The sequence below is a fragment of the Mobula birostris genome, chromosome 15 (genome assembly GCF_030028105.1).
Source record: "Mobula birostris isolate sMobBir1 chromosome 15, sMobBir1.hap1, whole genome shotgun sequence".
Classification (NCBI taxonomy): domain Eukaryota; kingdom Metazoa; phylum Chordata; class Chondrichthyes; order Myliobatiformes; family Myliobatidae; genus Mobula; species Mobula birostris.
The window spans coordinates 15,519,541-15,533,751 of NC_092384.1; the positions used below are offsets into that span (position 1 = coordinate 15,519,541).

At 39.4% G+C, this 14,211-nt stretch overlaps 2 protein-coding genes across 13 annotated transcripts in view; one reads left to right on the forward strand and one right to left on the reverse strand.

Moving 5' to 3' along the window:
* Positions 1-2,630, forward strand: part of kifc3 (kinesin family member C3) — a 78,062-nt gene extending 75,432 nt beyond the window's left edge. For 6 of the 8 annotated variants that reach the window (XM_072279351.1, XM_072279350.1, XM_072279354.1 and 3 more), the window contains 2 exons: positions 587-819; positions 944-2,630. In XM_072279351.1, coding sequence (XP_072135452.1) covers positions 587-651 — 65 coding nt within the window. In that variant the 3' untranslated portion in view covers positions 652-819; positions 944-2,630. The remainder of the gene's footprint in view (positions 1-586; positions 820-943) is intronic. The other 2 variants (XM_072279355.1, XM_072279357.1) reach the window with 1 other exon arrangement.
* Positions 2,631-2,807: 177 nt separating this feature from the next.
* katnb1 (katanin p80 (WD repeat containing) subunit B 1) overlaps positions 2,808-14,211 on the reverse strand; it is a 70,784-nt gene continuing 59,380 nt past the window's right edge. For 3 of the 5 annotated variants that reach the window (XM_072279360.1, XM_072279362.1, XM_072279359.1), the window contains 3 exons: positions 11,946-12,020; positions 10,754-10,870; positions 2,808-4,332 (listed from right to left, as the gene is read on the reverse strand). In XM_072279360.1, coding sequence (XP_072135461.1) covers positions 4,200-4,332; positions 10,754-10,870; positions 11,946-12,020 — 325 coding nt within the window. In that variant the 3' untranslated portion in view covers positions 2,808-4,199. Of the gene's footprint in view, positions 4,333-4,695; positions 4,886-10,753; positions 10,871-11,945; positions 12,021-14,211 lie in introns of all 5 variants that reach the window. The other 2 variants (XR_011889232.1, XM_072279361.1) reach the window with 2 other exon arrangements.

The window sequence follows — 14,211 nt, forward strand, 5'->3', positions numbered from 1 at the left end:
TTGTTATCCATTTTTCTTCCAATTGCATCAGCTATTCATCTATCAGATCTTGGTCATGGGATGCCAAAACCTCTTCAATATCTTGTTCGTCAGCTTCCACAAGCCAAACTCACGTTGTCCTTACTTCATTCACCACGATCAAAATGCTTAATTATGTCTAGTTTTACACTAAGTGTAACACCCTTACGAGCTCTTCTAGGCTTTTCTGATACCATAGAACTCATCTTGCTAACGACTGCTCACAGGCATGTGTTTAAGCAATGCCGGCGAGAATGCAGTTCCAAATCCGGGGGAGAGCGGCTGATTTTTTCATAACAGTGAAAACACCTTCTGAAAGCAAAAACAGGCTACTAATGTAGGTCTTTCGTAACAGTAAGGTTTTGTAAAGCAAACATTCGAAAAGCGGGGGACACCTGTATGTGTACATATACAAACGTGTGTATACACACACACACACACTTGCGAGTTGTTCTAAAGTCAAGTTCAAAACTTGTCAAGTTTATTTTTAATCATTTGTGGAATCCTTTGCTAGCACCTGGATTATTTTTAAGGTCACATTTTATTCTATTTTTTTTTACTATTTTAGAGATACAGCGTGGAATAGGGCCACCCGGCCCTTCAGGGCACACCTCCCAGCCACCCTCAATTTAATCCTAGCCCAATCACGAGACATTTTACAATGACCAATTAACCTACTAGCCAGTGTGTTTTTGGACTGTGGGAAGAAACTCGAGCACACAGAGGAAACCTATGCTTTCCACAGGGACGATGTACAGACTCCTTATAGAGGACACTGGGATTGAACTCTGATGCCAAGCGGTAATAGCATTGCGCTAACCACTATGCTACTGTTGTGCCTGTTTTTATTTTTGGTAATCTTTAAACTCAAATTTTGCTTGCTCTGTTTAATGTTATTCAGCTGATCCATCTGTTTTCCCTGCAGGTGAAGTAAGCCATTGATGGGGTCAGCAGTGCTGTCTGGAGTATGGTACCTTGTCCCAGTAAATAATGTCAGCAAGCCTATACTTCCCAGTGTAGATCACAAGCCAATAACTGTATATTTATATACTTCAACTCCATACATGTATGCAATCTGGTTTTTAAGAAGTTAATGCACGGAATAGAGCTCATTACTTATTTTTTTTACTATAAATATTAAAAGATTTTTATATTGTCTACTTTTTTTTAAACCTGTCATTTGATATCCAAAGGTATTCATTGAACATACAACTACACTGTCCTTTTTATGTTCTGATTGATACTTGTTTTACTCATTGTACTCCAAATCCTGCGCTGCTTGCAGTCACCATACATTTTGGGCAAAGTGCCAAATATTACATTAGGTGAAGTTGCACTGTGAGAAGTTCAGCACAAATGGGTTGTCCAAAATAGTTGTGGAGACTGACCTATTTATTTAAAAAATGCCATTAAGAACTTTCTGACCAGGGATTGTCTCCTGCCATTTGCAGACTTTGGCTGTTTCTTCATTTTGGATGGAACTGTAGTTCACAAGTGCACAGATATTATGGTATTAAGCCTCATTACCAGAAATCCTATTTGTGACCGCTGGGCTTTGAGCTGATCTTTAGCTACTGCAGTCCTTGGATTACAGTTGAATTTTAAGAATTTCTATGTTTTAGTGTAGAGACAAGGCCCACATCTTAACCACAGATCAAACATCGGACATTAGCTGCCGACAGGAACCAGTGGAGTTGGCCAGGAAATTGGGAAGTGATTCTGGTGAAGGATTACCATCTCCCAGCAATGTAAGTTGGAAACTGGCAGATGTGGAGAAGTGAGGATGTAGTGGTGATGGTGAAAAGGTCAGCCTGCCATTTTAAACCTTTGGAACCCGTGATGTCTGATGGCTTATTTAAATATTGCAGTAGATTGGGCTAAGGTTGCATTTATGCCAGAATACTGCTCACTTGCTGAATTAATGAATGCAGCATCTAATTAGAAACAGAAGTAATTGCTGAACCAAAAACTTGTTTTTCTACTACTTTAATGCTGCTGCTGTATTTGTTCCTTGTGTGGCTGTGGCTAATAGCTGGTATCCCTGTTGTTGAGATAGGAACTCAACTTTATCATATCACCCTAGGGGTCTCTTTTCCCTTCTGGGCCGTGCTGACTTCAGGAATGTATTTATATTTTTAAAAAAGCATGCTGGAGCAGAAAACATAATCTAATGCAAGAGCTGCTAAAGTGACTTCTGTGGCCCAAGCATCTATCAGTGTTTTTTGACAAATTAGGTCAGGAAGCATGTGTAAAGAGAAACACTGAGCAATATTTTGTTTGTTCAGCTTATGCTTAGTTTTACAAAATTTACTTTCTGGGTTGGAAAGCCAGTAATAATTCTCTTCTAAATTCTCCACAACCCCAATGCTGGAAGTTGGAGGTCAGATGAAGGCATTGTTGGTCTTAGAAACCCAGAAGAATGGGGTGGCAGCATCCTTTGGTGAAAGCTTCCAGCAAGGATTACTGAGGAAAATATGATCTATTTCAGTAATGCATGTTCCCATTGCTCAGAACTTGTGTTGAATCATCTGTTGCTTGAAATCTGTACTGATTCAATGAAATGTACCTATCTGTAAAGTTGGATGTTGCCATCTAATTGGGTTCAAATAAAACCTAGTATTTATTCAACTTCAGAACTGCTTTACACCATTGTTACTCTTTTTTTTAAACAGCAGCTTTTGTATTGCATGGCAAGAAAAGGTTAAGGGGTTTTATTTTGTGTGGGGTGGGAGGGAGTTGGTGATGGTCAGGGTAGGAACTTGAACAACACAGTCAAAAAATTTGGTTTATTATGTAGATGTTCATATTTACATAATTTACATTTTCCAACATGACAGTGGAGTACTAATGTTGCTCTTCAAACACCTGACCTGTAATTGGGCTACAAATCAACATAATACAGCATTGTGATTGCAAAATAGCAAGATGTATCTTAAATAAAGGTGAAACAGTGCCCAGTTCCAAAATACTAAGTATAAAAACAGATGGCATGTTGTTTAAATAGCAGGGCTAATTTAAGATGACTTTAGTTAATTGGACACCATGTAAACTAGCTGCAGCATTCCTGTTCCTCAGGCTATAGGTGTGTCATTGTCATGGGAGCACAGTCAACCCTAAAATATTGAGGCTTAAGTTACATTGTGACCTGTTTGTGAAAGTAAACCAGGTCACAAATTTTACTCAGGTTACTGATCCTGCACGGGAAGCAAAACCTAGCATGACTTGGTTTCAAACTTCTTTGAAAAACAAACCTCACTTTAACATTAATTCTTAGTTCTATTTTAAGAGGCAAAGTAAAATCATTAGATACTAGGGCTGCAAGATTGTTTAAAGGTTCAGAAGATGTAGAAGAATGTATGAAATACAATTTGGCTAAAGCAATGTACTTTAGCCCACAGCGAGTTTGAGGGAAAGAGCCTGCTGTATGGAAATCAAGCAAGCACGCATTTGATTTCCCTCAAGGGCAATTCTGCACTTCCCCAACACAAACCATAAACAGAGGACTTACAATCAGGATTAAAAGTAAATAGTTGTACATTCCACATATTTAAAAAAATCTAAACCCGTTAAAGCAATGATAGAGTTCTCATTTCATGCTTATAGTTCTACAAGTAAACAGGCTGTGATGGTACATATTCAGTCATTTCCAAATAAACCCAGTTGATTCTATAATACACTATAGGTACTAACCATCACCAGGATGGACAAGGCTAGTGTCACTATGTGATACTTATTGTACAGTGAAATGTTAACTTACAAGGATTGGAGATTTGAATTTATTTAATCTTAATGTATGAATGGAAGATAAAGGACTCAAAACAAGTCAACACGTTAACAATGCAAAACGTTCAAGAATGTCTTTCTTCGGCATTGTTGACCAACAGGGTAGATTCAAAACCAACAAGAGGCAAGGTTTAGTTAAGAATCAATTTCCCTGGGTCTTTCTTCATTGTAAATATCAAAAGGAGAAGTGGTGTTTGCAGTAATATTCAAAAACCTTTGAGGCCCATCTTTGCTTAACTACCTAGATTTTTGTAAACTCTGAAAAAAAGTCTACTTGCAGAAAGCAATTTGGTCACCGAATCATTTGTTGGCAGTCTCTGCAAAAGGATGTTTATTACATGAACCTCAAGTCAGTTCTGGAAGAGGATTAATCAATAACAAGTCTGTGGAGATGATTGTCATTCAAAAGCTGCCATTAGAAGCTGTAGTTCACGAAAGGCACTACCTTGCCGGCCAGGTATTCCTGCTTTACTTTGAAGAATTGGAAGCAAGTTTTTTAACTGCTTGTAACAAAGTTTGCACTTCTGGTGCCTGAGGAAGAAAGGAAAACAAGTCAGAGCACCGTAACATTTAAAAATTTCATTTTTACATTAGTTTCAGTAATATCAGAGTTTCATTTCCCTAAAACTGATCATTCTCATTCAAAAGGTGGAAAAATTACAAATAACCATTTATCACATTCTCCCCACTTTTTGGGAAACAGTGGAAAATTAATGCATAATCATTGTTTTTAAAAAAAGGTAGATCTTTTAATTTCTTCTAAACCTGGCTAACTAGATGCTGTTTGTAGCAATTTCAAGTGGAATAATATATGCAAGAGATGGACTAAAAACAATGAGTACCATCAAACCATGTATCCAGAATTCTACATTTTGATGGCCAGGGCATCCTTACCTTATTATTATTACCTTAAGGCAATTAAACCTTAATCTGGACCATGTCCACTGTTGAGAAACCCATGGAGAGAAGGAAATCGATAACTACATCTGAATATGCAAGGCATAATCAGTCAAAGCCAAGGTAAACAAGCCTGGCAGGGATACTTCACAAATCGAACATGGGCCTGAAAAGCTTCCTTTGTAATCTGTGATACAGAGAAAGACATTACATCAACTTCTGTGTGGACTGCAATGTTCTGACAAGAACTGTCCTTGGTTATTCAAATAACAAGCCATGGGTGACAAAGGACATTAAGGACATCCTGAACGCTAAAAAGAGGACGTTTAGAGATGGAAATAGGGAGGAGCTGAGGGAAATACAGAGTGACCTGAAAGCCAGGATCAGGGAGGTACAGGTACAGGAGGAAGCTTGAGTGGAACCTCCAGCAGGACAACATGAGAGAGGTCTAGAGGGGGATGAGGACCATCACTGGGTTCCAGCAAACCAGCAACAGAGGAGCTGAAAGCAGCGTGGACAGGGCCAATGAACTTAACCTGTTCTTTAACAGATTTGACATTGAGGCCTCTGCCCATCCCCCACATGAGCCATCTGTTGTCAGCCCCCAACCAACACATATTCCACTCTCCCCTCCTACCCCTCCTCACAGTCCCCCACCCTGCTCTCATGACTATACCCCTTCCCCACACGAAACCACCACGGTGGGCTTCACAGCTCTACAGGTGAGAAGACAGCTGAAACGTCTCAACCCAAGCAAGGCTGGAGGACCGGATGGTGTCAGTATCAGGGTGCTCAAAGCCTGTGCCCCTCAGCTATGTGGAGTACTTCACCATGTACTCAACCTGAGCCTGAGGCTCCGGAGGGTTCCTGTACTGTGGAAGATGTCCTGCCTCGTCCCTGTGCCGAAGACGCCGCGCCCCAGTGGCCTCAATGACTACAGACCAGTGGCATTGACCTCCCACATCATGAAGACCCTGGAGAGACTTGTTCTGGAGCTGCTCCGGCCTATGGTCAGGTCACACTTAGATCCCCTCCAGTTCGCCTACCAGCCCCGACTAGGAGTTGAGGATGCCATCGTCTACCTGCTGAACCGTGTCTATGCCCACCCGGACAAGCCAGCAAGCACTGTGAGGGTCATGTTTTTTGACTTCTCCAGTGTGTTCAACACCATCCGCCCTGCTCTGCTGGGGGAGAAGCTGACAGTGATGCAGGCGGATTCTTGAGTACCTGACTGGCAGACCACAGTACATGTGCTTGCAACACTGTGTGTCCGACACAGTGATCAGCAGCACTGGGGCTCCACAGGGGACTGTCTTGTCTCCCTTTCTCTTCACAATTTACACCTCGGACTTCAACTACTGCACAGAGTCTTGTCATCTTCAGAAGTTTTCGGATGACTCTGCCATAGTTGGATGCATCAGCAAGGGAGATGAGGCTGAGTACAGGGCTACGGTAGGAAACTTTGTCACATGGTGTGAGCAGAATTATCTGCAGCTTAATGTGAAAAAGACTAAGGAGCTGGTGGTAGACCTGAGGAGAGCCAAGGTACCGGTGACCCTTCTTTCCATCCAGGGGGTCAGTGTGGACATGGTGGAGGATTACAAATACCTGGGGATACAAATTGACAATAAACTGGACTGGTCAAAGAACACTGAGGCTGTCTACAAGAAGGGTCAGAGCCGTCTCTATTTCCTGAGGAGACTGAGGTCCTTTAGCATCTGCTGGACGATGCTGAGGATGTTCTATGAGTCCGTGGTGGCCAGTGCTATCATGTTTGCTGTTGTGTGCTGGGGCAGCAGGGTGAGGGTAGCAGACACCAACAGAATCAACAAACTCATTCGTAAGGCCAGTGATGTTGTGGGGATGGAACTGGACTCTCTGACGGTGGGGTCTGAAAAGAGGATGCTGTTAAAGTTGCATGCCATCTTGGTCAATGTCTCCCATCCACTACATAATGTACTGGGTGGGCACAGGAGTACATTCAGCCAGAGACTCATTCCACCGAGATGCAACACAGAGCATCATAGGAAGTCATTCCTGCCTGTGGCCATCAAACTTTACAACTCCTCCCTTGGAGGGTCAGACACCCTGAGCCAACAGGCTGGTCCTGGACTTATTCATAATTTACTGGCATAATTTACATCTTACTATTTATGGTTCTATTACTATTTATTATTTATGGTGCAACTGTAACGAAAACCAATTTCCCCTGGGATCAATAAAGTATGACTATGACTATGTATACAAAGCAAATTACAAAGCACTGCAGAATCAAATGGCGCTCAGAGGGAAGTTTTTTGAACCAGGTATTGTTTGACATGGCTTGCAAAAATCTTTGGAACTGAAAAATTGAGAGAAATATATATACAAATTACAGATTACCAAGGGAACTTTTCACAACAAAATGAGCACAAGGGATAAAAAAAAAAAAGGCATTCAGCCTTTCCAAAACATCCGGGTCTACAGAATGGCCTGCTGTATGGCTGCTCATTATGAACAAAATTACCAATATTTATAAGTTATGAAAATAGTAACAAAGGTTAGCTTAACATTCTCACTATTTTGCTATCAGAAGTCAGTATCAGCAAATCTATTTATAATAACAGCCCACAAGTTAAACATGGCAGAGATGAGAATTATAAATCAAATTTCTGGAAGATGTTTTCTCCTTTTAAACAATAATTACAAACCCCTTTTCCAGAAAAGTTGGGATATTTTCCAAAATGCAATAAAAACAAAAATCTGTGATATGTTAATTCACGTGAACCTTTATTTAACTGACAAAAGTACAAAGAAAAGATTTTCAATAGGTTTACTGACCAACTTAATTGTATTTTGTAAATATACACAAATTTAGAATTTGATGGCTGCAACCCACTCAACAAAAGTTGGGACAGAGTTAAAATAAGATTGAAAAGTGCACAGAATATTCAAGTATCAGTTCAAAAGTGCACAGAATATTCAAGTATCAGTTCAAAAGGAACATTTCTCAACGTGAGATTGCAGAGAATTTAGGTCTTTCAACATCTACTGTACATAATATTGCTTAAAGATTCAGAGAATTTAGAGACACCTCAGTGCGTAAAGGGCAAGGTCGGAAACCACTGTTGAATGCGCGTGATCTTCGAGCCCTCAGGCGGCACTGCCTAAGAAACCGTCGTGCTACTGTGACAATTATTGCCACCTGGGCTCGGGAGTACTTCGGAAAACCACTGTCACTCAACACAGTCTGTCACTGCATCCAAAAATGCAACTTGAAACTGTATTACACAAGGAGGAAGCCATACATCAACTCTATGCAGAAACGCCAGCGAGTTCTCTGGGCCTGAGCTCATCTCAGATGGACCGAAAGACTGTGGAACCGTGTGCTGTGGTCAGATGAGTCCACATTTCAGCTAGTTTTCGGAAAAAGCAGGCGTCGAGTTCTCCGTGCCAAAGATGAAAACGACCATCCAGGTTGTTATCAGCAAAAGGTGCAAAAGCCAGCATCTGTGATGGTATGGGGGTGCATCAGTGCCCACAGCATGAGTGAGTTGCATGTATGTGAAGGTACCATTGACTCTGAGGCATATATTAGGATTTTAGAGAGACATATGTTACCATCAAGACGACGTCTCTTCCCGAGACGTCCATGCTTATTTCAGCAGGACAATGCCAGACCACACTCTGCACGGGCTACAACAGCGTGGCTTTGTAGACACAGAGTGCATGTGCTTGACTGGCCTGCTACCAGTCCAGATCTATCTCCTATTGAAAATGTATGGTGCATCATGAAGAGGAGAATCAGACAACGGAGACCACAGACTGTTCAGCAGCTGAAGTCTTATATCGAGCAAGAATGGACAAAATTTCCAATTGCAAATCTACTACAATTAGTATCCTCAGTTCCAAAACGATTAAAAAGTGTTATTAAAAGGAAAGGTGATGTAACACAATGGTAAACATGCCTCTGTCCCAACTTTTGTTGAGTGTGTTGCAGCCATCAAATTCTAAATTTGTGTATGTTTACAAAATACAATTAAGTTGGTCAGTAAAACTATTGAAAATCTTTTCTTTGTACTTTTGTCAGTTAAATAAAGGTTCACGTGAATTAACATATCACAGATTTTTGTTTTTATTGCATTTTGGAAAATATCCCAACTTTTCTGGAAATGGGGTTTGTACATTTACCCTAAAGGACTGACAATCAATTATTTTCCTTTGGTCTAAAATGTACCTCAAATTCCTGAATAATGTGAGTGGTTAGATGATTTTCCTTGACAGAGGAATTACAGAGTGTCATGGATTGTTTCTTAGAGCAGTATGTTATAGAACCCACCTGGAAACAGCCCATTTTAGATTAAGTAGGATTAATTAAGGATGTTGTGGTAAAGAATCACCTAGAGAGTAGCGATTAAAATGTGGTAGAATTCTGGAATCACAGCTTGATGGTAAACAACTAGGATCCATAACCAATGCCCTCAACTTAGATGAGTGCAATAACAGAAAAAGAATGAAGGTGGAGTTGTCAAGAATAGACTGGGTAAATTGGCTATTGATAGGTTAGTGGCAGAGAAATGGAAAATATTTAAACAGCAGATAGCATAACTTTATCCTAATCAGAATGAAAAAAAAAATCACAGGAGAAAGATGACCTCGTTTGTTAACAACAGATTGTTTAAGAAAAATATTTAGAGAATGGAACCAACAAAGGGACTGAAACATTGAGAAAGAAAACAGACGGGATTAAGGAAAAGTAGCTAAAGCCTGTGAAGGGTTGAGAATTAGCATTAGGAGGCAATAACAGGAAAAGAAATAACTGATGGGCTGGTTTCAAACAGTATGCAAGTACATCTGATGATTACTATTACAAAGGACAGGTAATGGCAAAATGAATGGGACCCAAACAGACAAGTCATCAGCTCCCAATGACTTGAGTCCCAGGGTTTTAGAAAGGATGCAGCTGCAAAAAATTGGAAACATTTGTTGGAAGTTTCTCAAAACTCCCAATTTCTGGGGAACCACACATGACTCCATTGTTCATGGGTGGAAGACAAAAAGCAGGTAGGTAATGAGCTTGTTGATTTAATATCTATTTTCGGCAAGATGCTGGATTCCATAATGAAGGGGGAAAAGTCATTTAGAGGAGAAGCTTAATGTAATCAAACTAAGTCAACATGGTTTGATGAAAGGTAAGTATGTTTAACAGTTACTACCATTCAAGGATATAACAAGTAGAGTTGATGGAATAATATATTTGAGTTTTCAGAAGGCGTGAACAAGGTACCACAAGGCTTGTGCACAGGGTATTAGGGCATGTATGTGTGTTAACATGGACTGAAGATTCGTTATCACATTGCAGACAGAGCAGAATACATGTTCATTTCAGGCTAAAAGTAATCAGTTTTTAAACCCTCAACTGTTCATTGTTTAAATCAATGACCTACAAATTTGAAAAAAAAGATTTTCTGAGGTTGCTTTAGAGGGAGATGCTCTGTTGGAATCAAACAGTGCAATAAAGCACTACAGCACAGAAATAGGCCCTTCAGCCCATCTAGTTCATGCCAAACTATTATTCTGCCTAGTCCCATCAACCCATATCTAAACCATTGCCCTCCATCCATCTGCACATAAACAGAGGCTATATGTGCAGAATAAAGTAAAAATAGAAAATACTTGAACAGGCCAAGTACCTTCTGTGTAATGAGATACAACTAACACTTTAAAAACTCTGCCTCAGTTTCTATCTCCATAGATGCTGCCTGACCTGTTAACAGTTTCCAATATTTTCTTTTTTCAAAATGAAATCAACATGTTTAAGGAGGATATTACATAATAAATTATGACAAAGGAGAAATACAGAAAATGATGTCTGACAAAAGTGTTGAAGTGAGAGAAATTGGCTAGTTTATACATGTGATATAGCTCCAGGCCTGGACCCATTGGTGAATGCAAAAGGAAGGGCAAGCCCACCTTTACCAGGAAAAAAATATATAGTGTACCCCTCAGAGGTATGAATGCATATGACTAAAAATGCTGTATCTACTTGCCAAAGGTGTCATGCATATCCACTGACCTTTCTTCCCGTGTTATATCTACCCCAATTGATGGTGGGGTAACCAAATTGTCAGCTATTAACAGGCCAAATCGCTGCAGGATCAGCTTCAGAGAAGTACAGCCTGTCTGGACATAACTATGGACAAAAGAGTGATCAGAACTTGTATGTACATCAATCAATGGAAAGAAAATTCATTTTTTCTCTTAAGGAATGCTAGATTATTTTATCCAAAACCAAAAGAAATCCCAAACGTGGTGTTCTAGCTTTTTGAAAGAAAGGAATATTCATGTTTATACCCCATCCCTATGCAAAGCTTGGGCAAAATAAACTATCTTTTAATATATCTCACACCCAATCTTCAATAAACAACTCTAATGTACAGTGATATCCATGCAGTCCTCCACATCTACACAGCTTGAGTTGCCAGTGTAGATACAGAAGAATGAGATCATCCAAATTCACCTGAAACATTTCAAAGAAAATGGTTCATTTAAATCACCATACTGGAGCTGCTGGAAGTCCTTAGGACACAACCTCTGCAATTTAATGCTGTTTGTTTTGGAATTAAATTTGCCAAGCAGAACCAAGAGTAAGCAATGCAGAGTCTGGGTATTGGGTTGAACAGGGATTTGAATATTCTAATCTGAAAACTAGTAAGTACCTTGAAGCAGCATCATTGCTAACATAAATGTTTCCCATTTACCACCATCAGGTGGAAAGCAAATGTACAGATTTCCCTTAATTGATGAGCTTCTCAGTTGATCTATCTCATTGACAAGTGATCTGCTGACAGGGTTTGAAGACTCAATCGAGCTTTTCATTTTTGTATTTAAATAAAACAATTATAAACAAATCAAACAAAGTTAGAATTTCTAACAACATTTTGGTATGGTCTTTTATCTTGAACAGCAAAACTAAATGCTATCTGGTTTTGAATGAAGGGAAATCAATGGAAAAACTTCTCAAATTACTTGTACACAAGAAAAATGGCTGCCCTACTTGGACAATAATAGTATGTTTACAATTACATGAAAAAGTGACAATAGAGTCAATATTCTGATAAATTGCTTCAACTAACCTGCTGATGTGCAACCATGTTTTATGCTCCGAGCACTGGTAGGGATCTCCATTAATACTAAAATAAAACACTGTGCAATATTATGCCCATATCACGACACTCCATGACCAATCAATAAAGATAAATGCTGACCTCTCATACTTGCTCTGCAACAGCTTGTCAATCTGAGGAATGATTGAAGGGCAGAGGTCCAATTTCCACAATGCTCTGAAACAAAAATGTCATCCATAGCTATGGGTAGCTGGTGTATCATTGTGGAAAAGGCTATGTGCTTTCATCCTCTCTATACCCCTTATGAACATATATAACTCTATCAGGATACCCCTCAATCTCTTAAATTCCAGAGAGTACTGTCCTAGGTCCACACAACCTCACCTTGTAATTCAGATCCCCAAGTCCAGGCAACATTCCCCTAAATTGTTTCTGCACTAATATTGGTCAGACCACATTTGGAATATTGTAAATGGTTTTAGGCCCCATTTCTAAGAGAGATGTGCTGGCATTGGAGAGGGTCCAGGGGCTGTCACAAGAATTATCCCAGTAATGAAAATGTTAATGCAAGAGTAGTATTTGAAGGCTCTGAGCCTGGACTCATTGGAATTTAGGATATTGAGGGGAATTCTTATTGAATTCTATTGAATATTGAAAGGCCTAGATACTGTAAGTACGGAGAGGATGTTTCTAATAGTAGGAAAGTCCAGCACCAAAGGGCAGAGACCCTTTTGAAGAGAAATGAGGAGGAATTTCCTTAGCCAGGTGGTGAATTTGTGAAATCCATTCCCACAGCCAGCTATAGAGGCCAAGTCATTGGGTATATTTAAAATGGAGTTTGATAGGCTTTTGATTAATAAGGGACAATAAAAGTTATGGAGAAGGCAGGAAAAGGGAGTTAAGAAGGAAAATAAATCAGCCATTATTGAGTTGTGGAATAGACTCAATGGGCTGAATCACTTTATTTTACTACGTTTTATGGTTAAAATCAATCTTTTGCAGAGAACAAAATGTCATTTAATTCAACATACTCATTTACATCCAGCACCCATCCAAACTCCACTGTTTTGTATTTTTGTCATAAAACCAGTACACCCAACTGGTCTGCTTCACTTGGTAAGTTTCTCTGAAAGATAGTGCCAATTCCGAAAAAGGGTCTTATAGGAAATGCATCAACCAAAAACTAATCCTTTTAGCCTCCAGAAGAATTGATGCCAAAGAAGGGAAAGAAGAAAGAAAAAGGAGTCAAGAATATTAAACTTAGCTGTCAAATTCCATCAAGTTTTCTGATATAACCTTTAATATTGTTTATGTTAGAGAACAATGTTTAAAGATGGTTAAAGCAACTGCTCAATACCATTCAGAGGCACCATGTCGAGAAGTAAATGAATGATGATGCTGAGTACAAAGAATGTTTGGAATCTGCAGATTGTGAAGGTCAGGGCTCCTCGTTGAAAGTGAACTGAAAATGTTAACTTTAAAACAATCTATAACCAGAGATACTGTAAAATGAATTATAAGTGTTAATGATGTGCAATTCTCAAAACAGATTAATTAAATCAACAAGGAATCTACTGGTAAGGGTAGTAATTGAAGTAGGTAGGGAAAAGAAGATTAAAGACACAGAAACATCTGAAGGCATATCACACTAGTAAAGAGTCATTGAAGTCCAAGGGTACAGGGGTGTGTGTGTATATACGTACACAGGTGAGATGGTGTGTGTGTGTGTGTGTGTGTGTGTGTGTGTGTATATATATGAGTGAGTGAGTGTGAGTGAGTGAGTAAGTGAGAGAGAGAGAGAGAGAGAGAACGAACGAACACACTTGTGGGCTGTTAACAAATGACTTATTTCACTGTACGTTTCAATGTACATGCAATAAATAAACTTGAATCTGAACAAACAGCAAGGGATGAAATAACTGAGGAAGATCAAAGAAAAAGAATAAATCCAATGACACAGAGATTTGTTTTGATCATGACCAATGCCCTGTACCAACAATCACAAAGAAGTCTTTTGATTAAGCCGAATTCTAGAACAGTTAAATAATAGAGCTACAATAGGCAAGTCAAAAAAGATTCTTGAAAAAGATGCAAGAATCTTGTACCAGTTTGAATGTTTCCCTCTTTTTTCTACTTGGAACTTGTGAATTATTGGCTGGACCGGTACCATCTACCCAAACAGAAAATATTCAGAAGCATTAGAGTAGTAGGTGATTGATGCAAAATTAGGGAAGGCTGGACATTAAGTAATCAAAAATACAACTAAATGACAATCCATTAATCCTGGAATAGAAGCTGGAATCCATCCTGGAATGGCAAGTCTGTTTTGCCATTCAATTAGAACAGTGACTAATATTCCCACTTAGCTATGACATACAATTAATATCACCACCTCACTTCCCCCAAT